We start from the raw sequence: 24,955 nt of genomic DNA on the forward strand, positions 1-24,955 counted from the left end.
TCCCATCATGAGATGTGCTCATTTCCCTACATTCTTTAGCCATGTCTGATGTGGTTGCCATTCCATACAGATTCAACAACTTGCTGAGCTGCATTGCTTATTCCCGATTCAAATCTTACCTTGCAAAATTGCTTCTTTGTAGTTTCCCACTCTATTCCACTCTCCGCCCCTGTTCTCAGGTGTCCCTTAGGTCCCATTCTGTTTAACATTTTTCTCACTCTGTTCACAGTCTTGGTCCAATTGCTTGGTATTACCTTATTGTTTATGCAGACAACATACAGCCCTCATTTTGGATTTTATGCAATAGATATTCTCCACAAGAGGTTTTTATTGACTGTTTCAGCAGTATCAGCATTTGTACCAGCTTCTGATCTTTGTACAATGGGACCTCTGAGGAAGGCTTCACTGCTGAAACACAGCCTGTGTTGGGTCCACAGAAGTGTTCTTCCGTTATAGTAAACATAGTAGATGACGGCAGAAATAGACCTGCACGGTCCATCCAGTCTGCCCAAGAAGATAAATTCATATGTGCTACTTTTTTATTTGTACTGTCCTCTTCAGGGCACAGACCGTATAAGTCTGGCCAGCCCTATCCCTGCCTCCCAACCACCAACCCCGCCTCCCACCACCAGCTCTGGCACAGACTGTATAAGTTTGTCCAGCACTATCCTCACCTCCCAACTACCAGTCCCGCCTCCCACAACCGGCTCTGGCACAGACCATATAAGTCTGCCCAGCACTATCCCCGCCACCCAACCACCAGCCCCGGCACAGACTGTATAAGTCTGCCCAGCACTAGTCCCGCCTCCCAACCACCAGCTTGTCTTTCATCATTTTGAATAAAGGATTTGGTTTTGTCATCTTGGTCAGTCTCTCTGTGGTCATTCCTACTTCTCCCTGTGCCTTTGGCTAGTTTCTGTGTGGGAGTGTTCTGGCTGCTTTTGCTGTGCTGTTCCTTACCCAAGGTCACTGCAATATGTGAGAATGGAATGAGGTATATGATAGAAGAGTGTGTTTTGAAGAGAAAAAAAATGATAAGATAGTAGCTTTTCAGCTTTAATTAAATTTCACAGATGTTTCTTTGTTTGTGAACAATATAAAAAGGAACACAGCCTGATGGAATGTTGAAGACAGAATTGCAGACCTATGCATGTACTCTATCCTGCCTTCCAGTGGTTGGTCTCTTCAATGAATAAATGGAAACGTTTAGCTGGTAAAGTTGTGTTTAAATGTATTTCTTATTGATAATGTCTAAATCCTGATTTTAGAAAGCCTGGACATATAGGTGCAAAACACAAGCATGTGCATATGGCAAAGAAGTGTGGTCTAGGGGTATATTTTGGACGGGACTAGGGTGGGGCAAAAAACAAATGCATTCTCCATTTCACAAGGGGAATGCATGTTTATAGCCGCCGCCGCCATGAACAGCAAGATTTACACCTGCTCCTGAGGACATCTAGGTTTGAGAAAGGTGTTTGTTTTGTGCAGAGCTCCACTGGAGGGATTAGGGGTGTCTTTTGTACCCTCCTCCCCAAAAGCAATACTGGCAAATGATACTGCAACAGCTTCAGAAAACATACATGTGTATGTATCAGCACATATAAGTTTCTGTTGCTGAGTTGATCTCATTGATATTTTAGACAATGATGCTTATAAAACGGAAGCTCCTACTGCACACAACTGGTGCATACATATCCATTCCTGGACATATGTTAAAACAAGCTCTATGTGAAAAGATCTAGTTCTAAGCTACTAGTGGAACTTGACCCATCCCATCCTGGAAATCTCAAGTCCGCATTGTAAGTTCTTTCTAAAATGGCACTCAGTGTTTAGAGGTCACATCATGGCATTGCAAGGGCCTAATGTATGGTCAGGTTGTTCTCATCACCACAGTGTGATAGCTAGTGATGCATATAAATTACCTAGGGCTCTGGCCCTGAATGCTGCTTTTTACTTTAGCTAATTCTTCTACCGCAGCTGGATCACACAATCAGCATTCCCTCTAAGCTGCATAGGAGTATTCACCGCCTTCTAAATGCATGATGTTGCTCTAATATAGGGTGCCTTAGGCAAGCCTTCAGCCTTAAATCCCCCCCCCCCCAAAAAAAAAATGTTCAATAATTAAACTGAACAACCATAATCATCTCAATAACACCCTTCCTGCAACAATCCTATAAAAATGCATAACTGGACATTATACTTTTAAATCCTTTGGTTTATGTGCATGTCTGCTTTCCCAAGGATAGCTCCTACTATGTATGTCTGTTAGAACCTTTTTTTTTTTTTTTGCTTTGCCTCCTGTAATGACATGGCTGATGACCTATAAGCTGGACAGCAATCATTTGACAGTATTAACTCTTTAATACTATAGCTGGGGGGGGGGGGGGGTCACTCCTGGAGCTGAACTCTACCATAATTCATAAGCCACATTGCTGTCCCTTTGTATGTCCTCACATTTGTGTCCTTATAAACTGATACAACACCTCCATTTGAAAACTAAGTTTCTTCTTTCCCTTCCCTGCCCTGCTTGTGGCTCATCTGGAAAGCACTTGTCATTCTGTGATCTATTTTCTTTGCTCCTATTTCTGGAATTCTCTTCCTCATGATCTAAGAGCTAAATCTGTATTTATAAAATTTAAAACCCAACTTAAGACCCATCTGTTTAGACAAGCTTTTTCACTCTAATTGTGTGGATTGGGTCCAAAAGCTGACCTGTGGATAGCACGGTTGCAATATGATTTTAGTTATTTTATGGTACTTTCTTCCTTCTGATCTAGGATCTTTCCTGCCCTGTTTGCTTTTGGAGTTCCTTTCTACTGGTTTTATTTGATTATGTTTTAATGATTTTATTATTGTACACCACTCTGGTATACTGGCTATTAAAAGTGGTATTTTAAACCTTAAACATCTAGGAAGCTGCCAACCTAGGCAGGGCCTAGTCTTGCCTAATGTTCAAGCCCACCCTGTCTAGTTGAACTGCTTAGGGCCAGAAGACCTCATGAGTGTATAGGATTGAACTGCAAGATGGTTGAAGCTGTGGTAGGCAGCTACAAGGTGGTCAAAGACCCCTCCTTCACAGTTTTGGGGACAAGATGCTTTCCAAACTGTGATACAACCCCTCATTGCCCAATGTTATTAGTGATGCTACTCTTAAAGTTCAGGGCTGTATGTTGATCCATTTCTAACTGCTTTTTCTACCCATACTGGTTGTTTCACAAGAACAGCCATATTGGGTCAGATCAATGGTCCATCTAGCCAATTTCCAGTAACCTATTTCCAAGCCACAAGTAACTGGCCGAAACCCAAACAGTAGCAATTCTACCAATCCCAGGGTAAGCAGTGGCTTTTGCCATGTTGATCACCAACTACTGTAACACTAGAAATAGGAGGCTCAGTTTCAAAGTACATAGACTTCCAAAGTTACAATGTAACTTTGTAAGTCTATGTGCTTTGAAAATGAGCACCATTGTCTCCCTGATATTTCCATTTGGAAGATCACTGAACACTTGCATTGTTTATAATCTTATATTTCATTACAGAAACATCTGACAAAGGCTCCAATATTGCTTCGAAAGCTTATGTACTGCACCATCTTTGTATGTCGGTGCAGTATTAAAAAAAAAAAAAAAAAGGATCTCAGCCCACAAAAAGTAGACAAGCAAGCTCATTTTCAAAGCACTTAGCCTCCCAAAGTTCCATAGAAACCTATGGAACTTAGCCTCCCAAAGTGCTTTGAAAATATGCCTATATTTTCTTTTGTTCGCATTTTAGACGCCTTCTATGCGAGCTATCAAACTCTCGGCACAGCACACGCAAATAAGCGCAGTTGCCCTTTTGTGAGTGTTGTTTCTAGCAGGCATTGTAGCAGTCGCCAGGGAAGGGGTCCTCAGAGTGTGGCAAAAACCGTTGTCTCAAGAAACTAGTTCTATTGCCTCCATTGTCCGTTTCGGTTGTCCACAGCGAACGCCTGAAGGACCTTGATATGCTTCAGCTTTGGAATCACGGCTGTTATACCTACCACGACCTTTATTGTCGCCAAAAAGGCTGTGGTAATAAAGTGCGAGCGGACGGGTTGAAATCTCGAAGGGCTGCTCCCTATGGCTTCCTCTTTCCTTTCAGGCAGCAGTTAAGGAACGCCCGGGAGAGAGGCCCCTTTTCTGAGTAAATCCCTCCAGTTCCTGTCCCTCGTTCTCATTAGCTCGGTGCGGCGGCAGCGGGGCGGAGCGGCTGCGTGTCGTCCAATTACTTAAAACTAATACAGTAAAAGTAAAATATTCCACTGGATTTACAGTCTGTGCGTATCGCAAGGTACGGTGGCTACTGGCACGCGCAGCGGGCGCCACCTACCCCTCCGCCGGTTTAGCGGACGTTACCTCGCTTCCGTTCGCCTCCTATCGCCGTTGAGCACTAAGTGAGCGTACGAGCTCCGGCCCTAGCAGCTCTCAACATCGGCCGCTGGGCGGAGGGGACAGAGCAGCCATCTGTTCCCCCGGGTCGGCGGCAGTGCGGGGCTCGGGGCGGGTGTGACGTCACGGTCGTGCTCCCGGGGCCCGCGCGCTCTCTCCGTCCGCCGCCTCCTCCTTGCACTCATCCGCTCTCTGTCTCTTTCCTCTCACAGATGCCCTCAGCCACCAGCAGCAGCAAAGCGGTACCGGGCTCAGGCGGCAGCGAGGCCTCGGCCTCCCAGGCCTGCAGTACGAGCTCCGTACAGACCGAAGCCATGAAGCAGATCCTGGGAGTCATCGACAAGAAGCTCCGCAACCTGGAGAAGAAAAAGGTGTTGGCGTTATTCTGTGGTTTACACGCTCTCTCCCCCCTGTTTCTTGCCAGGGCTTCTGCTAGGCGGGGTACAGGAGAGAGAGAGAGAGAGTAATGAGGGAAAGGGGTTGTCAGTCTCCTTCTCCGCGGCTGCTATTTATAACCCTCTTAGTCGGTGGTTGCCCGCTTCCGAGGAAACTTCCAGAAGAGCCGAGCGGACCTCGTACAGACCTTCCACCCCCCCCCCCCCCCAAGTCACCTCCGAAGAGACAGGGCTGGGGTGCAGCAACTAACCGAGATTCCCTTCCGGGGACCCTGGGAGAGCTCTCAGCCCTTCCTGTCTCTTTGTTCCCTTCTCGTCGGCCGTTCTTGGTTCCTGTATAACCAGTGGTGGTGGGGGAGTTATTATAATTTTTCTCGATTTCGTTGGCGGCTTCCTCGGTTTTCCAGATCGGCCTTTTCTCTTTGTTTTGTCGTAGGCTAGGGTGAAATGTAGCTGTTGATGCCTCCCTCGCACCCGCTGTGGCTAGTATGGCGACGATCATAACCCCCTCCCCCCATTAGACAGGGGACACTTCATCGGGAGACTGAAAGCTGCATACTGCATCTCTTAATAAAGTTTTCCCGACGAACCTCCTGACGTGTGTAATTTTCTGAGATAGGAGTGAATAACTTTTTCTACCTTGGTAGAATACTTGAGACTTGGAATGATAAACTTTTCGTACAAGTCAATGATAGTGTTAAATAAAAAAAGAATAAGGGTTCTGTTTTTCTTGTCTAGTCCATCTACACAATCTTCACTCTTAAATTAGAGGTTCCTTCTCTTAGCGTTGAAAGAGCTCAGGTTGCTTGTACATTGCCAAGGCCCTAACTCATCTACTGTGAATGAGTCAGACCAGCCTTATACATTTATCTCTGCTTAACAAAATCGATACAAGCTTAGTTGTATATTCTATGTATTTTTCATAGCAGAAATGTCTGTTTTTTTTTTAATTCTTTGGGATATGTATATGGTAGGAAGGGCATAACTTTTTTTTTTCATATTTATTTCATGTCAGATTTGCCACTTCCAAAGGTTGTACCTGGAAATAGCCAATAAAGTCTGCAAAGTTGCTTTCATTTAGCAGTTTGACAGAGCTTTCATATTTAGAGCATTTTAGACTAACGTACATAAATCAAGTTAAAATGTTTATAGTGTTGAGAATGGAGCATTTGTAGTCATTTTGAAGATGGAAGAAATCGAAAACTTTACTTTCCTGAATTTCTTCTGGGTGTTGCACTTTTACTGCTATAGTAGTTTTTGGCAGATAAGGACCTTGTGGTCCACCCAGTTGTTCCTGTCCTCTTGCAGTGTTCTCTGTATCTCTCCCAAGCCTAGCTGAGTGATGTCACTACTTTGGCTACATAATCTTCCATATTTCTCCTGATCCACATTTTATGCATCTTTTGTCCATAAAAGCGTATTCCTCAAAATTCCATTAGATGCCATCGACCTCTGTCATTTTTGGTTTGAGTACTGTCAAGTCTGTTGGTAAACATAAAAGAAGCCGCAGCAAGCCCCTTTGACAAGAAAACATATTAATGCATAAAGAGCTTCTTCTACAAAACTGTGCTAGGAAATTCCTGCGCGGCAAATGGAAGGAAGCCTATAGGAATTGAATGAGCTTCCTCTCATTTGCTGTGCAGGAATTGCTACTGCAGCTTTGTAAAAAGCCCAAAGTTAATAGCAATTTGTGTGCTGTTAGTGAACACACAGTATAATAAAATGCAATGCTCTTACAAAAGGAAAAAAAGAAGACAAGAAAATGCAATTGATAGATATGAAGGTTGAAAAGTGAGCACTCTAATAGACTGGTGTAGTAATATTTGGAGGGAAATTAGAGTTTGACCATGTTGCTGTCTTTTTCAAGGATAAAACAAAAAGTTAACTTAAATATAGAAAGATACTCATGTCGTACCTGCATGTCCAGAGATTCATACTGTCATAGCAGCTCAGCTTCTAATTCAAATCTTTTCACCTTAGTAACTCAGAGAGGGTAGCAGATTGTCTAGTAAGGTGGTTGGGGTTGTGAGTGCTACTCTGCTCAGGGTACCCCCCCCCCCCCATATGTCCTCTTAAAAGTTCAAATGCTTGGTTTCCATCTTCTTGTCATTTAGGGTTCACATCTATATCAGGGACTGTCTTTTTTGTGTATGGTGTACAGTGCTGCGTATGCCTTGTAGCGCTATAGAAATGATAAATAGTAGTAGTAGTATATCTCACTACTTCTTGAATTCTAGCTCCATGGTATCTTCATTGCCTCTTCAGACATCCACCATTCTTTCTGTGAGGAGAAAAATGCCACAAAATATTTTCAAGTCTGCCTTCTTACAGTTATGTTCCCTGTTTGTGCGTTAATACATTTCTAGTATTTAAATCTGTGTATTATGTCTTCCCTCTCCCTCTTCTCAGTTATACATATTTAGGTCCTTAAGTCTCATCTCATGTCTTCTGGCAGAGACCCTACACCATCAGGCCTCTCTCTATCCTTTCTGAGCTGAAAACAGTATTCTAGTGATCTGTACAGGGCATTATTGCCTCTTTTTTTTTTTTTTTGTTCTCAGCCTGGCATTCCCTCTGGCTTTGATCACCACCGTGTCACATTATTTAGTTAATTCATTACCTCTCTTTTTTCTTAGTACTGAATTATGTGTTTACTAGCAAGGCACTGGTAGTTGGCTTTGTTTATTTTGGCACTGGTAGTTGGCTTTGTTTGTTTTGGCATATGTAGTCTAATAAGGCCAAATTTGGATTTTTGATATTTTGCTTTCCAAACCTATACTTAAAATGAGTTACAGTTCAAGTACAGGTGATAGGTCTGTGCCTCAGAAGGTTTACAATTTTAGTTGGGTACTTGCAGTAGCAGAATTAGATGACTTTCTCTTGATCACTATGAGAGAGGGGGGATTTGAACCCTGACTTCCTTGGTTTTCAAATACTATCTTATCACCAGTAAACAAGGATTTATACTTTCCCTAATTATTAAAATTATTTTTTAATTTTTTTGGTGCTCATTGTAAAAGTGCATGCCGCATGAAGTGCAATCACCTGTTTCAGCACTGTATAATAATCCATCATTGATTACCCATAGCAGGCTGCTGTCATGGTTCATTATAGCTGTATGGTTTCTAAGATCTCAAAATTTATTTCCAGGAAACATTTTTAGATAAAATATATACAATAGAGATTCTTTGACTTGATTTGCTTTTTAATTCTACGAATTCTCAAAGTATAAAATGTGCCTTTTTTAAAAAAATAGTTTGTAATAGTGTTATGGTATTTATTAAAGGGCAGTATATCAGTTTCATACTAATATCTCCAGTATAGTTATAAAGGAAGGATTCAGATATCTGATAACCAACTAAGTTGCAGTAATATATGTTTCTGCTGCTGTGCATGTTTTCAGCCCTATTTACAAATGTGTGCTGACTTCTGAATGTGGTAATTTTGTGTGTTTAGTACAAATCTGCTTGAACATACAGTGACATCCTATATAATAAAACTCACCCTCAACGTTCTGAGGACACTGACGTCAGTGTCACTTCCTTCGGGCACTTCCTTTGGGTTTGTGGTGGTGAAGCCACTGAAATCACTGTCTCTGGGCCCCGCCCTCGCGTCAAACGTTATGACGTTGAGGGCAGAGCAATGACGTCAGTGGCTTCACAACGAACAAGGACTTAGGAGATGAAGGTGGTGTGCATTGACGAGGTGCGGAGCAATGGCGTCAGTGCCTTCACAATGACGAAGAGGTGGGTAGCAAGGGTGGGGGGTTGGGGAGGAAAACCTTGCTAGCGCCCGTTTCATTTGCTCCAGAAACGGGTCTTTTTTATTAGTAGTAGATGATGGCATTTAAAGGGCAAAATGCCCATACAGTCTATATAGTAAGGTGGTTAAGGTTCTAGCTTGTCTTCATGCTGGTTTTCCCCTCTTCATGTCTCTTTAAAAGTATTCTATAGCATGGAATTTCTAAGCTCAATACAGCAGCATGTTCATGCATAGGGCTGTTAGGTGTTTTTGATAGCAAGTAGGTTGAAAGCTCTTAGTATGCATGAGTGGATTTTTTATTTTTCAGTTTTTCCTTGTTTGAAAACTTGCTGCATAAGGACAAGCACGTTGCCTTGAATGCAGATTGTAACAAAATGCTGATGCTGAATGTGTGTAAGCTTATCAAGGCTAAATAACAGTATTTATTTATTTATTTTATTGCATTTGTATCCCACATTTTCCCACCTATTTGCGGGCTCAGTGTGGCTTACAATACATTGTGAATAATGGAAATAAAATTTGTTACAATCAGTTATGGATTACATTGTGAGAAGTTAAGCGAGACAAAGTCAAGGTATCATTAAGGAATAGGACAAGAAAAAGAACAATGGAAAGAGACAACGGGAAATTGGTAGGGTGATAGAACCTTAGCAAAAGAACCTTTGGTATAACATTTTCTGTGAGTGAAGGTTTAAGTGTGATGAGATTACGGGGGATGGGAGTTCAGAAAAGAGTGTATTGGTGTATTTCTGGAATAGTGAGTGTGGACTTCATGTGTATTGCTCCTTACAGTAAATTTTATCGAAGAGATGAGTCTTCAGAAGTTTGCGGAAGTTGGTTAGTTCGTGGATTGTTTTCAAGTTGCGTGGTAGTATATTCCAGAATTGCGTGCTTATGTAAGAAAAGGTTGATGCGTGCAGCGCCTTGTATTTTATGCCTTTGCAATTAGGGAAGTGGAGGTTAAGAAAAGTTCGAGATGATCTTTTAGCGTTCCTGGGTGGTAGGTCTATTAAGTCGGACATGTAGGCTGGACCTTCACCGTGAATAATTTTGTGAACTAATGTGCATACCTTAAAAGTAATGCGTTTTAAGCCATCCTGTTGTATGTATCTGTTTAAATGGGATATCATTTTATATACTGTTGAATTGCTAATAACCATGACAGATGGCCAGGAGACATTCGTAATTATTGGCAGGTCTGTCGGGAATGATAGGTCAGTGCTTCTCAACCCAGCCCTAAGGGTACACCCAGCTAGTTGGGTTTGCAGGATATCCACAATGAATACACGAGAGAGATTTACTTGTAAATCTCATGCATGCTCATTGTGGATATCCTGAAAACTTGACTGGCTGGGTGTGCCCAAAGATGGCCTTGAGAAACAGTTATAGGACAAATATAGTAGTTGCTTTGGAGCTGCACTATAGATGTCTAAGGAATGGTCAGTGTGTTAGTGTACATAATGTGGGCCTGTTTTAATAGCTTTGCTTTTGGATCAATTTGAAGGTCTTCCAAGTAAGGTTCCTGACAATTCCCTTAAACTTGGGGTAGAAGCTGTTTCAAGAAAAATATCTTTCTTGGTAATAGGGTATGATAGTAAAGTAAAGTTGTGAATGATGCCAGTCAGTAATTTTGAATGCATCAAAGATGGTACAGAATTAGAATAAAACCTTCAGTGCTGCCAAGATTTAATGTAACTCTCATGTCTACACAGTTGCAACATAACCAATACAGGAAGACAATAGATCTTAAGTTATTTAAGGTCTGAGCTAACAGTGATGTCCAACAGAAAAGGCTAAACAGGTTTTGAAAAATTTCTCTCAGCCTAATGAAATTTGTAGGACCTTGTGTGTAGGAGTGGGTATCTATGTCCTTGAGAGTCGCAACCTAGTTGTGTTCAAAGGTTTTCAAAATGAACATGTATGAACTTGATTAGCTTGTACTGCTTTTTTATGTAAATAGATTTGTATATTCATTGTGAAAATCTTTAAAACATGACTGAGTTGTGACCTTTGAGTATGGTGGTTGCCCACCCCAGTCTAATCACATAAGTGAAAATGGGTTTGTAAATGGCTTCTGGGCAATAGCAATGAAAGCCTGGCTGCTGGTGGAGAATATTAACACACAAGACTTTAGATATTGGCTCTGTCTTAAGTGTGTTGAAGGAAATGATGTAAAGCAGTGGTTTTCAAACCTATCCTTGAGACCACCAGCCAATCTGTATAAATCCCCCATCTGTCCTTCTAATCTAGTTACAATACAAAGTATCAAGTAACTACCTCACATATTATTGAATAATGCTTCTGTATTGAAAACTCTCATTTATAAAATATATAAAATGTTATCATTCACCTAAATAATGTTAACCCAACGCTGTCTCTCATTCTCACCATTCATTCCACATCCCTGCTTTAATTATTTCCCATCATGCAAGTTCAGACAATCATTGGATTATTTAAACGTCTAATATCTGTTGTTCACTTCATATGATGTATATCTCAACTCAGTTACCAAATATCCACGTTTTCACACACACAATATATTTCAATCCACAGTTCTTCAATAATTGCCCACATTACTCAAATACTTTAACCTCACTGTCCACATATCACTGTTAATTCTGTTCCAATGATTGTAGTTCCTGCATGTATCTCAAACACTGCCTTAGCTTTCTGAGGTATACAGCAGATGTTTACACTGCTGTTCTCTCAGTTCTATCCATTGCATATGTTCTCAGTTTTTATCCACATCACTTAAATGTCAAATTCTGTGTCGCTGTATGCATCTTCGGGTGTTTTGAAGTACAGATTAACGTTACAAAAGAAAACTACACTTTTTGTAAATTCAACCTAACACGTCTAGAAGATTATAACTTTTTCTTAACTTATAAAATTAAAACACTTTCTTAGCCACACTTCCAGGATCAACCTCCACCTGGTATCGGGAACAATAGCGGTGCTGCAAAATGCCGTTCATGTGCAAAACCAATCTAACCCCTGGTAGATGTGGAATGAATAGTGAGAGAGAGTATTGGGTTAACATTATTTATGTGAATGATAAGATTTTATATATTTTATAACTGAAAGTTTTCAATAAAGAAACGCTGAAACTGGTTCTTATGCATTGGAAACATAATTCTAACTTAATTCTACTTTTTGGTGGCATTCAGTTTTACAGATTCATAAATTTGAAACCTCTGTTGCAGACAAAACGGGTGAGATGTTCTGCTAAAATCTGGTCTCGTGTGAATAATTATTCTTATTTTAGGTGACTAGTCTTATTTTGATTTGCAGGTGGGTTTTTTTTTTTGTAATTCTGTGTTACAGTTGATGTTATTGCTTGATAAATGTTTGTCTTTTTTCTAATTATATATGTGTATATATGTGTATATATGTGTATCTGTATGTATATATATATATATATATATATATATATATATATAAATTCTCTGGATACACATTTTATATATATGTGCCTTTATTTTAATTCTTATTTAGACCATATAAGATTCATTCCTTTTATCATTCTGTATTTTTTGTGAAATTGTCTATATATATTTATAATTTTATATATTTATATATATGCTTTTACTCCAGTCTATCTCTAAACTATATATATACTGTTAGAGGTTTTTTTTGATGTATAATTTCTTATCATTGTTGTTTATTTGAACTTATGCTTTTAAATATTTATTGTTTTTAGACTCCTGAGGCAGGCCTTTTGGCTGAAACACAGTTTCTGTGTCGAGTCATTGAATAAAGTGGTTCTTTGAAATCTTATCTCCCGTTCTCCTGGAGTCATTGGTCCACTTCCCACTCTCTCTGTACTGTACTCATACAGTTAACATCTAACAGAGGTGTGGATATAACAAAAAAAAAAAATTGAGTCTTAAAGAGCAGAAGCTAATCTTTCAATGGAACACTGTTGAACCCATTAGGCTTAAAGAGCTGGATTGGTTGCTATTGCTGACAACATGATAGCTTTGAGTCCTGCTTACTGTCAGGTGTTGGGTGTATTTAGAAGTAAGTTAGTCTCAGCGCATGTGTGAGTGTCTTTCAAATTGGAGATGCATTACTGAGTGATCAATAGACTTATCATCCTGCAGTGGTAGATGGTAGGAATTTAGTGGTTTTATTTTTCAATAGAACAGTGTATTTAGGAGAGATGTGTAGCAATTATGTTTTTTGTTTATATTAGGATTTGGTCTCCTGAAGAAGTCAAGCAAAACATAGTCCATGTAGAGACCAAGTAACTGTATTCCATGGTTGCTGTTGGAGTATGTGCCATCTGCAAGTCCATCTGCAAATGTATTAATAAAATCAAGAGTCGTTTGGAACATGCTTCTTTGCAATCACCAAAGGATTTGAGCTAAAGATTTGGGTGGTTCATTGGAATTTTTAACATAGTGGATGCAACACTTATCAAAAAACTCCAAACAGCCCAGAACACTGCCGCCAGACTCATATTTGGAAAATCTAAATATGAAAGTGCAAAACCCCTAAGAGAGAAACTTCATTGGCTCCCACTTAAGGAATGCATTGTGTTCAAGATCTGTACGATTGTACACAAAATCATTCATGTAGACTCCCCAATCTACATGCTAAACCTTGTGGATCTACCGCCCAGAAATGCCACAAAATTATCCCACAAGTTTCTCAATCTTCACTTCCCCAGCTGTAAAGGTCTAAAATACAAGCTGATCCATGCCACTACCTTCTCCTACATGAGCACGCAGCTATGGAATGCATTACCCACAGACCTAAAAACAATTGAAATAATTAACTTTTGCAAATCTCTGAAAACATATCTCTTCAACAAAGCCTACAAAGAGAACCCATAGCCCCAACAATCCACCTCACCAATCCATCCAGTTATGAAAGTCCACCTTCTAAACTCACGCAATTACTTCCTTTTTCTTCCCCTTACTTAATCTTTACATATTACTAGTTGTATCTGATTTCTTGGAATGACAATATGATAACTAAACTATGTAAGCCACAATGAGCCTGCAAATAGGTGGGAAAATGTGGGATACAAATGCAATAAATAAATCAGTTGCAGTTGATTTGGAGAGGACTAGGTTAATATGAGAGTTATGGACATTGAGGAGTTTTCCTCAGGCTGATTAAAGTGATTGGAAAGACTTCATTTACTTTCTCGAACTTCAAGCGGTCTGTTTGGAATCACCTTTAGGTTTACAGCTGTCTCAGCTTTTGAGATCTGGGGCGTGTTTAACAGTGGGTGATGTTTTATCAAGTCTGTAATAGTCATCCAGGGGTAAGATAGTGAAGACATGTATGTTTTCTATTGAAATATGTATAGAAGACACCCTGGGTGACTATAATGAGTAGGTCATTTAAATGGTTTTGAGAGGACAATTATATTGTTAATGGTATATATTTTTTGTAATAAAGTATTTTTTTAAGTGTTTTCATATATAAAGGTGAATGTATAAAATTTTACAATTGGTATAGGTAATAGTGATAATTATTGTTGATGTTACTGTTAGATAACCAATTGTTCAGATTTGTCAGTGCATATTCATTAGGGATATCCTGAAAGCCTGACTGGCTGGTGGTCCCCCAGGACCCATTTGAGAACTACTAATCTAAAGCTCTACAACAAGAGAAATATGGTAGGGATGCACAGACACAAATTTGTTCCACAGCAGTGTTTTTCCAGTCCAGTCCTGGAGTAGACCTTACCAGTCAGGTTTTCAGGATTTTCACAAGGAATATGCATGAACTTGCTTTGTATATAATGCCTCTACTATATGTAAATCTTTCAAGCATCTTCCTTGTGGAGATCCTGAAAACCTGACTGGCAAGGGCTTCTCCAGGACTGGACTTGTGAAACAAGTTTTATATCTTTTCTTTGTTTTTGTTGTAGAGCAATAGTGCATATTATTGTATATTGAGTGGAGGAGTGGCCTAGTGGTTAGGGTGGTGGACTTTGGTCCTGGGGAACTGAGCTCAATTCCCACTTCAGGCACAGGCCGCTCCCTGTGACTCTGGGCAAGTCACTTAACCCTCCATTGCCCCATGTAAGCCGCATTGAGCCTGCCATGAGTGGGAAAGCACAGGGTACAAATGTAATAAAAATAATTGGTGCCGTTTGATGCACTATCTGTTAGTAGGTGCTTACTGAATCTATTTGAGGTCTAATGAGCCATAGTGTGCACTGTGAATGATAGGGGGAAAAATAGGTTTTGCCCATGTCACTTTCAATTACATTCATATTTAACTAGTTATGGGATGCCTGTCCAAAATCCATGTTCCTGTTATGTAAAAATACAAGACAACATATCTAAAACAGCTTGCAAGCATACCAAATGTAAACAAGACAAACATACAATTCAATATAAAATCAATCATAAAATGCTTCCTACAACAACCAAGACTTCATGTCTTGCAGGAAGCTAAGTACTTGGTCTTAATTTTAACTGTATTAGCATGTTCCACATTTCAGGCACATAACTAGAAAGATCCCTATGCAAGGTCTTAGTTCAATAAAGCTCTGATGATCTCAGATTGCAGTAAATAATCTTGGGATAAGCACAGTACCTGCACAGGCTCATAAAGTGTATTCTTCATTCTCATAATCGTGGGGTTTCAAAAAATAAAAATCTCAAGCCTAACCAATAACCTTCCAACAGAAAATTGCTGTAAGCCAATGCAGCCTGTTCCAAGCAGGGTTATATGCTTAGTTAACTTCAGCCTGAATACAATCCTAGAAACAGTATTTGAACATATAGCAACTATCAACTGTTTCTTACAGAGAACCATAGACAAGTTAAAATAATCACTGGTTTGGCACAAAACCATGAAATCAAACTTAACAAAACTCTTCCTGGATAAAATGACTGCAAATTATAAGCCCTCTGCAACTGAAAAATAGAAGACTAAGCAACATTCTGTTTGAGCCTGCATTGACAACTCTGCATCTAAGATTACGCCAAGCACCCTTGCATCTGACCGACCAGCAATATTAACCCCACCCCTCCCACACAATACAAATGGTGCAGAGAGGTTCAAATCTCTCTATTGCAACCAAAGCACCTTATTTTTTTGATGGTTGAATTTTAACTTGCTCATGCTCATCAACTCTGCACCAATTCCATTCAGTCCCCAAACTGTATTAATGCAGCATCCCGGCCATCCCCTAGCTCACAAGAATCTGGATCTCGTATGTATAACTAAAAGTCAAACCCAAACTGGTGAGTTAGCCCCAAAAGACTGCACGCATAAAGATTAAATATCAAAGGGAAAAAAAGACAAGATCCCTGTTGTAAACCTCAACCAACATTACAAAGTAAGGAAACAGGAGAACCAAATAGTACACACTGAGATTTAGATGACAAAAAAAACACAGCCAAGTCACTGACCTGTGTCGTTTCAAGCACATTTCCATTTCCTAAAGTATGGATAGTTTAAAAAAAATATTCTTCCTGTAATGTGCTTGTAACACTGGCACTAGTACCCTGAACAAACATGAATGTCAAGTCCGGTGTTATCTGCTTATTTTGGATGGCTCAGATTGACGTAATTAGTGTAGGAACAATTTACCTTGGTTACAGCATAGCAGCTGATACAGATGCACTGGTACAGTATAGTGTTATGATCTTCAATTTTGCTTCATCGCCCCATAGCTTTTATAAAAAGACCAATGCAAGTATGTCAAATATTTAGGGGGTCTTTTACAAAGCTATGCTAGCGTTTTTAACTCGTAGTAAACACTGAGATCCCCATGGGAATATAATGGGTGTCTCGGTGTTTACTGCTGTCTGATTTTTTACCGTAAGCTAAAAACACTCTTTGTAAAAGACCCCCTCAGTGCTGAGAAAAAGCGGGAAGAAATGTTACAGCATAATGTTTATAAAATGATTACTATCAGTTTAAGAAAACATAATTTAGAGGGTGATTTTATAACAGGTTATGTAAAATTTAAAAGAAAATGGACCTGTTTTGGGCCTATTTTATAAAGGCAATGTGTGCGTGTGCTTTTTATAAAATAGGCTTCTAGAAAATCTTTAGCAGCACACAGATAACTCCTGCACAAAGGTATATCTGCTTCAAAGTAGATTCTGCTCCTGCTCTGCCCACACTATGCCTTTGACTATACGTTTTCCTGCTACATGTAAAAGCATGCATGCTATTAGTGTTTGCTTATAAAACCTGGGATATTTTATAACAGTATTTCAATAAACATCTGCATTCACCTCTTATCGTGCTCATAATAGGTCAAATTTGGATACCATAGTACAACATTTCAACTTCTTTGGCTTACCTAAGGCTAGAGGCAATATGATTTATCTTATACTATAGACTTGAAATATTGGTGTGTATAATCCCTAGAGGTTAAATGTGTATTAGGTTACAGTGGCTTTTAGCTGCAATGCAGAGGATAGGGCAGCTAATAATATATGTATTCACCTTGGCAAAAAACACATTGTTCACTTTTTGATGTGTCAGTGTCTGAAAGTTTTTATTAGTGAAACATCAATTGCTGTGGAAGAACCAGTGTCAGTGTGTTAATGTGGAGGAGTAGCCTATTGGTCAGAGCACCAGTCTGACATTCAGAGGTGGCTGGTTCAAATCCCACTGCTGATCCTTGTGATCTTGGGCAAGTCACTTAACCCTTCATTGCCTCAGGTACAAAATTAGATTGTGAGCCCTCCAGGAACAGAGAAATGCCTAGTGTACCTGAATGTAACTCACCTTGAGCTACTACTGAAAAAGGTGTGTGCAAAATCCAAATAAATTAATAAAGTATTCAAATTGGTAGCTTAAAAATTCCTCCTTCATTTCAACTAGTTTCTAGAAATTAGTTGAACCCTTTCTTCCTAATTTGCTTCTGTCTGTATTGGTAGGGAAGTTGTGTGTGTTGCATTCAGCAATTCATTTCTGTTCCAGAGATGGTGCCAAGGAAGGAAGTAATTTTCTGTGAACATCTACTGTTTTCAGATTTCCCTTTTATTTATTTAGAAGATTTTGCTCACACATTTTTCAGTAGTAGCTCAAGGTGAGTTACATTCAGGTACACTGGATATTTCTCTGTCCCAGGAGGGCTCACAATCTAAGTTTGTACCTGAGGCAATGGAGAGTTAAGTGACTTGCCCAAGATCACAAGGAGCAGCAATGGGATTTGAACCAGCCACCTCTGGATTGCAAGACTGGTGCTCTAACCACTAGGCCACTCCTTCCTTGGGAGATTTATATTGTAGTCTACTACTACTACTACTATTTAGCATTTCTATAGCGCTACAAGGCGTACGCAGCGCTGCACAAACATAGAAGAAAGACAGTCCCTGCTCAAAGAGCTTACAATTTAATAGACAAAAAATAAATAAAGTAATCAAATCAATTAGTGTGAACGGGAAGGAAGAGAGGAGGGTAGGTGGAGGCGAGTGGTTACGAGTCAAAAGCAATGTTAAAGAGGTGGGCTTTCAGTCTAGATTTAAAGGTGGCCAAGGATGGGGCAAGACGTAGGGGCTCAGGAAGTTTATTCCAGGCGTAGGGTGCAGCGAGACAGAAGGCGCGAAGTCTGGAGTTGGCAGTAGTGGAGAAGGGAACAGATAAGAAGGATTTATCCGTGGAGCGGAGTGCACGGGAAGGGGTGTAGGGAAGGACGAGTGTGGAGAGATACTGGGGAGCAGCAGAGTGAGTACATTTATAGGTTAGTAGAAGAAGTTTGAACAAGTTGCGAAAACGGAAAGGGAGCCAGTGAAGGGTCTTGAGGAGAGGGGTAGTATGAGTAAAGCGACCCTGGCGGAAGATGAGACGGGCAGCAGAGTTTTGAACCGACTGGAGAGGGGAGAGGTGACTAAGTGGAGGCCAGCAAGAAGCAGATTGCAGTAGTCTAAACGAGAGGTGACAAGGGTGTGGATGAGGGTTTTGGTAGAGTGCTCGGAAAGAAAGGGGCGGATTTTATGGATGTTGTAAAGAAAGAAACGACAGGTCTTGGCAATCTGCTGGATATGAGCAGAGAAGGAGAGAGAAGAGTCAAAGATGACCCCAAGGTTTCGAGCTGAGGAGACAGGGGGAATGAGAGAGCCATCAACAGAAATAGAAAACGGGGGGAGCGGGGAGGTGGGTTTGGGGGGGAAAATGAGAAGCTTGGTTTTGGTCATATTTAATTTCAGGTGGCGTTGAGACATCCAGACAGCAATGTCAGACAAGCACGCTGAAACTTTGGTTTGGATGCAAGGTGAGATATCAGGGATAGAAAGGTAGATTTGGGAGTCATCAGCATAGAGATGGTAGGAAAAGCCATGGGATGAGATTAATGAAGCAAGGGAAGAAGTGTAGATAGAAAAGAGGAGGGGGACCAAGAACAGAACCCTGAGGTACGCCGACAGGCAGAGGGATAGAAGTAGAAGAGGATCCACCAGAGTGAACACTAAAGGTGCGGAGGGAGAGGTAGGAAGAGAACCAGGAAAGGACAGAGCCCTGGAATCCAAGTGAGGACAGGGTATCGAGAAGTATGCTGTGATCGAAAGTGTCAAAAGCAGCGGAAAGATCAAGAAGAATGAGGATGGAATATTGACCTCTGGATTTAGCCAGTAATAGGTCATTGGAGACTTTAGTAAGCGCAGTTTCGGTTGAGTGGAGGGCGAAAACCAGATTGTAGTGGGTCAAGAATAGCATGTGAGGAGAGAAAATCAAGGCAGCAGCGGTGAACAGCATGCTCAAGTAATTTGGAGAGAAAAGGAAGGAGGGAGATGGGTCGGTAATTAGAGGGACAAGTAGGGTCGAGTGAAGGCTTCTTAAGGAGAGGTGTGACCACAGCATGTTTAAAGGCAGCAGGGACAGTCGCAATGGAAAGTGAGAGGTTGAGAATGTGACAGATAAAAGGAATAAGAGCAGGAGAGATGGCATTAAGAAGGTGGGTGGGAATGGGATCAGAGGAACAGGTGGTACATTTTGAGGAAGAAAGGAGAAGTGTAGTTTCCTCAATAGTAACTTCAGGAAAGGAGGACAGGGAATGAGGGGAAGGAGAGAGAGGGGAACGGACTAGTGGAGGGAGAGGTGGTGAGGTAGAGAAAGCAAGGTTTATCTTTTGAACCTTGTGAAAGAATTCAGCAAGGGTCTGAGGACATAATGAAGGGGGAGTTGGGGGAGGGGGCACCTTGAGGAGAGAGTTCAATGTGGTGAAGAGAAGTCGAGGATTAGAGCCAAGAGAGTGGGCCAGTTGGATATAATAATCCTGTTTGGCATGTAAAAGAGCAGATTGGAAGGAGGTCAGCATGAACTTAAAGTGTAAGAAATCAGCAAGGGCCCGAGATTTCCGCCAGAGGCGTTCGGCGGAGCGGGTACAGGAACGTAGGTAGCGGATATTAGAAGTCAGCCAAGGTTGGGGTTTTGTATGCCTTACAGGGCAGGTCATCAAAGGTGCAAGAGTGTCTAAGGCAGAGAATAGAGTATTGTTGTAAGAAGAAACAGCCTCGTTGACAGACAGTAGAGAGGAGGTTTGAAACATGGGAGGATAGAGATGAAGGGTCAATATCGTGAAGATTCCTGGATAAATTAGATAAGATAGGACGGGACTGGGAGGGAGGAGATTTAAGTGTGAAAGTTATAAGATGGTGATCAGAGGAGGGAAGATCAGAGGCAAGGAAACTAGAGGGTGAACAGTTGGAGGAGAAGATGAGATCAAGACAGTGACCATTTTGATGAGTGGGGGAGGTGGAGCATAGTTGGAGATTAAAGGAGGACGTTAAAGCGAGTAACTTGGAAATATAAGAGTTGGAAGGATCATTAGCAGGAATATTAAAGTCACCAAGGATGAGAGAGGGGGAGGAAGGATCATGGAAGAAGGCAAGCCAGGCGTCAAAGTCACTGAGAAAGGATGAAAGGGACTTATCAGGGGGACGATAAATGACTGCTATTCGAAGAGGCAGAGGAGAGAAAAGGCGGATAGAGTGGACTTCAAAATTGTAGTCCTTTTTTACTCTGCTCTCCCCACTGCTAGCTTGCTTGTATCTGCCTTCTCACTTGCAGACAGAATGAAGAACTGTAGTTGTAGTCTGTGCTCCCTTGGGTCATTGGCCATAAGAGTTCTGTCTGGGAACGTGTTTTCAGTTTTGGAGGGAAAATGGTATAAGTTGAATTTTTAAAAATACTATGTTCCTCGGTGTTTTACCTGTATCTCTGTACATACTAATGTTTAGTGGACACAAGCAAATACCAGAAAAATTAGTTTATCTCGTAATTACTCCAAGGGTTGTCCACAATTTTAGCAGTCAAATCTGTATTACCTACTCTTAATTAGACTACTACTCTTTTTCAAAATATTCATATATAACAATTCTTTATTATTACTCACAATCCATCTCTTATTCTAAAATACTCAAACATTCATACAAATTACCCAATACCCCAAAACAGATCAAGACGGAAAATCTCATGACAAATTCACTTATCTTAAAGTCCACACTGTGAAATATACATCATGATGAAACATGCTTATCTCCACTGTCCATTCCATGTGTCTTGTAAAGTCATGAGCAAACAACTTTTCCTTTACCAGTTCAAACTCAGTCATAGTAACATAGTAGATGACGGCAGAAAAAGACCTACACGGTCCATCCAGTCTGCCCAACAAAACAACTCAAGTGTGCTACTTTTTGTGTATACCCTACTTTGATTTGTACCTGTGCTCTTCAGGGCACAGACCGTATAAGTCTGCCCAGCACTATCACCACCGCCTCTGGCACAGACCGTATAAGTCTGCCCAGCACTATCCCTGCCTCCCACCACCGGCTCTGGCACAGACCGTATAAGTCTGCCCAGCACTATCCCCGCCTCCCAACCACCAGCCCCACCTCCCAACCACTGGCTCTGGCACAGACCGTATAAGTCTGCCCAGCACTATCCCTGCCTCCCAACCTCCAGTCCCGCCTCCCACCACTGGCTCTGGCACAGACCGTCTAAGTTTGCCCAGCACTATCCCCGCCTCCCAACCTCCAGCCCTGCCTCCCACTACCGGCTCTGCAGTCCTGTGATGAAATTCAAACTCATTCCAATGATGAAATAAGGCGCACTCGTTGTCAGCACCTTTTCTTTATTAACGGGTAAACAAACCCGAATTCTTCTTCCAGACAAAATTCCAGTCTCTTTCCACCTCGGGTTTTGGATAACCCTCACTTTTTTTTACAAACACAAATCCGGTCTCAACACTGGCCGTGTTTCAATCATCTTCTTCAGGAGACCTGCTGAAAATACCAAACATCACACACTACTCCCATTCCATTTACTTAGCTCACATAATTAAACACATCATATTATAAATACCTTCAACAGCCTCATATCCTAGTTTGGTACACCAAGAGAGCGCTCTATGGCTGATGTAACCAATCACGCTGAATGTTCTCCCTCCCACTGATAAAGTTACTGTTCTATAACGTCATCAATAGCGCCCAATCAACTTCTTTATTCAAACCACATTCAGCGTGATTGGTTACATCAGCCATAGAGCACTCTCTTGGTGTACCAAACTAGGATATGAGGCTGTTTGAGTATTTTAGAATAAGAGATGGATTGTGAGTAATAATAAAGAATTGTTATATATGAATATTTTGAAAAAGAGTAGTAGTCTAATTAAGAGTAGAAAAAATAGTTTGGGACTGTTTTATTCGTGATTTTGTATTGTAATCCTATTGTGTATAGATGAAATTTAGATCCAACGTAAGTTTATAAAATCTTAACTTTTCCATTCTAGAAAACTGTTCATCTAGTGTGAATATATTAATTTAATCCCAAACCTTAAGGCATCTGATTTTAAGGGCTTTATTAATATTTACTAAATCTGTGCTTAAAATATCTTTGTATGTAGGTTGTAAGCTACAGGTGTCATTGTCTTCCATTCCTTTGGGCTTTTGGCTTAAAGGAAGTGGCTTCTATTGGGCAGTGGTACCATGAGCCTTCATTCACATCTGCATGGGCACCCCCCCCCCCATTTATCACCTTCAAAATTGGCCCCGTATTTTCTAGGATAGCCCTCAGCTGAAGGTCACACACCAGGGTCTCCCTACACTCCTTCCCGGGAACTCTGTTCACTGGGTAAATCTCTCTTATCTGCACCCTTCTCCTCCACTGCTAACTCCAGACTCCATTCCTTTTATCTTGATGCATCATATGCCTGGGATAGACTTCCTGAGCCTGTATGTCAGGCTCCACTCTGGCTGTCTTCAAATGTAGGCTAAAAGCCCACCTTTTTGATGTCGCGTTTAACTCCTAGCCCTTGTTCAGCACCCATTTTTATCATTCCCACCTTTGTAATTCCCTTATCCCTTATTTGTCCTGTTTGTCTTTCCTAGTTAGCTTGTAAGCTCTTTTGAGCAGGGACTGCCTCTTTATGTCCAGTGTACAGTGCTGTGCATAACTAGCAGCACTATAGAAATGATTAGTAGTAGTATAGTAGGTTGCTCCAGGATCCTGCAGTCCTAGGGCCTAAATCTGACCACCAGTTGCATAACTCCCTTACCATTTCTTCTATAGCATCTACAGTCCTGGGCAGAAGATTTGATTTGACAATAGAATCTACAGTATATTCCCTTAGCTTGTGGAAAACTGCAGATATTCTTACTGTACCCCTCCTGGCTTGTTCAGGCATTTTTATGGTTTAAAATCATGTGAGGCCAGTGACTGCAGTATACTTTGGATCTATGTGCAGTTTGAACTGCAGGGTAGCTGGAGTATGCCAGGAAGGGAAGTCTGGCATGGGTGTCTCAAAATGTTTTACAGAGAATTTTGAATAGAACTCCAGAGCCACTCAGCATGTCAAATTATTTATCTGTATATCATATTCTAGTTGTGAGTCTTAATCTGAGTTAACTGATTGAAGCATTTGTTGTAACGTTGCATCTTGCTTGTGAACTTTATGTCATGAAAGAACTTTCTGTATCTGAAATTTTGCATAATTGCTCAGTGCTGAAAAAGTAGATGACTGAATCAGAGAGGCATTTTCAAGAAGGGTTTTCAGTATGGAGAAGCATGTATTAAAATGTTCTAGTATGCTGGTTTCAATGCCTGGTGGTCTTATATCTAAAGCTCTTAGGTATTATCTAATACAAAAGCTAGTTTTTAGGTAGTCTGCTCTGAGATAACCAGGTACATTGCTTTTTTGAGTATAGATTTTGTTTAATTGCTGCTGTCAAACAGTGAAAATGCTCCGTCTTCTCTTTTAATCATTATAGGACGACTTTTGTATTTTTTGGTGAGTGAGTTTTGTTTCTCAGAGTGATTTAGGTGTGTATTCCATTGTGACTGCCTAGAGTATGTTCTAGCTCTCTTGTTACCCGCATAGGTATATGCAGGCTAGAAGACTCCGATGTAATATAATTTTCATGCACATTTTTTGACTTGACTGTTTCCTCCTGCTTCATTGTACTTCCAGCTTTTGGAACCAGAACTGGGATCTATTGCAAATTAAGCCTTTTATTCCTCCTTTCCATATTACATTCCCTCCATGCCCTGCCTAGAATGACAACAGTTGTACAGTGTTGTTTTGAAAAGGGACCTAATCATCTTGATATCTTATACTTCAAAGTATTTTTTATTTTTGTGTCATGGAGGAGCAACTTCTTGTGACCTTGAGCAAGTCATTTCATCATCCTTTGCTTCAGATATGAAATTCAGACTGTAAGCCCTTATGAACCGGGAGCTTACCTGTTATACCTGACTTGAGCTTGAATTTGAAACGATAAGTAATAAAACTAAAATGCAAACTGTACCGCATCTTACCAGCTATTCGACTTGTTCTCAAGGACTAATGGGTTATTGGACATTTTAGATAAGAAAAGTAGAATTGAATAATTAGGACTAATGTACATGCTGTAGTTGCTGCAAAAATTAATGTATTTTTTTAACTGTAAAATGTTCTGATTTTTCATTGTGTGGTGATTTTGTTTTCACTAGGGTAAGCTTGATGATTACCAGGACAGAATGAACAGAGGGGAGCGCCTGAACCAAGATCAGCTGGTAAATGCCTTAGTTCGTATTCTCTCAGTCTGTGGTCCTTTTACTAAGCTGCATTAGATGATAATGTGTGCCTAACTCAGCAAAAACTGGAGTACCATGGACATGCTCGGGTGTTTTACGGTAGCATTGAAATCTGTGTGCATTTAGTAAAAGGACCCTTTTGTTTTTAAAATAATTGCCTTTTAACCTTTGACATCTTAATTTTTAAAGCATAATGTTTTCAATATAAAAAAATAACTATTGATGCTTCTATTCTGAAATACTTTATCTAGCTGCTCTTAGAAACCAAATTGTAGGTTATTAAAAATAAAATATATTGAAGGGTTTCTTTGAGCCGGCCTTTGAGCTGTACATCTAGTGGTTTGGAGGATCTGCATTTGGGATGGCCACATGTTAGGATCAGTCTGGTCTGAG

The 24,955-nt window shown here is 40.6% G+C and overlaps 1 protein-coding gene across 4 annotated transcripts in view; it reads left to right on the top strand.

Moving 5' to 3' along the window:
- Positions 1-4,179: 4,179 nt before the first annotated feature.
- CAPRIN1 (cell cycle associated protein 1) overlaps positions 4,180-24,955 on the top strand; it is a 122,233-nt gene continuing 101,457 nt past the window's right edge. For 3 of the 4 annotated variants that reach the window (XM_030200762.1, XM_030200765.1, XM_030200764.1), the window contains exons 1-3: positions 4,180-4,308; positions 4,619-4,777; positions 24,479-24,541. In XM_030200762.1, coding sequence (XP_030056622.1) covers positions 4,619-4,777; positions 24,479-24,541 — 222 coding nt within the window. In that variant the 5' untranslated portion in view covers positions 4,180-4,308. The remainder of the gene's footprint in view (positions 4,309-4,618; positions 4,778-24,478; positions 24,542-24,955) is intronic. The other variant, XM_030200763.1, reaches the window with a different exon arrangement.

Source organism: Microcaecilia unicolor, chromosome 4 (assembly GCF_901765095.1).
Source record: "Microcaecilia unicolor chromosome 4, aMicUni1.1, whole genome shotgun sequence".
Taxonomy (NCBI): Eukaryota; Metazoa; Chordata; class Amphibia; order Gymnophiona; family Siphonopidae; genus Microcaecilia; species Microcaecilia unicolor.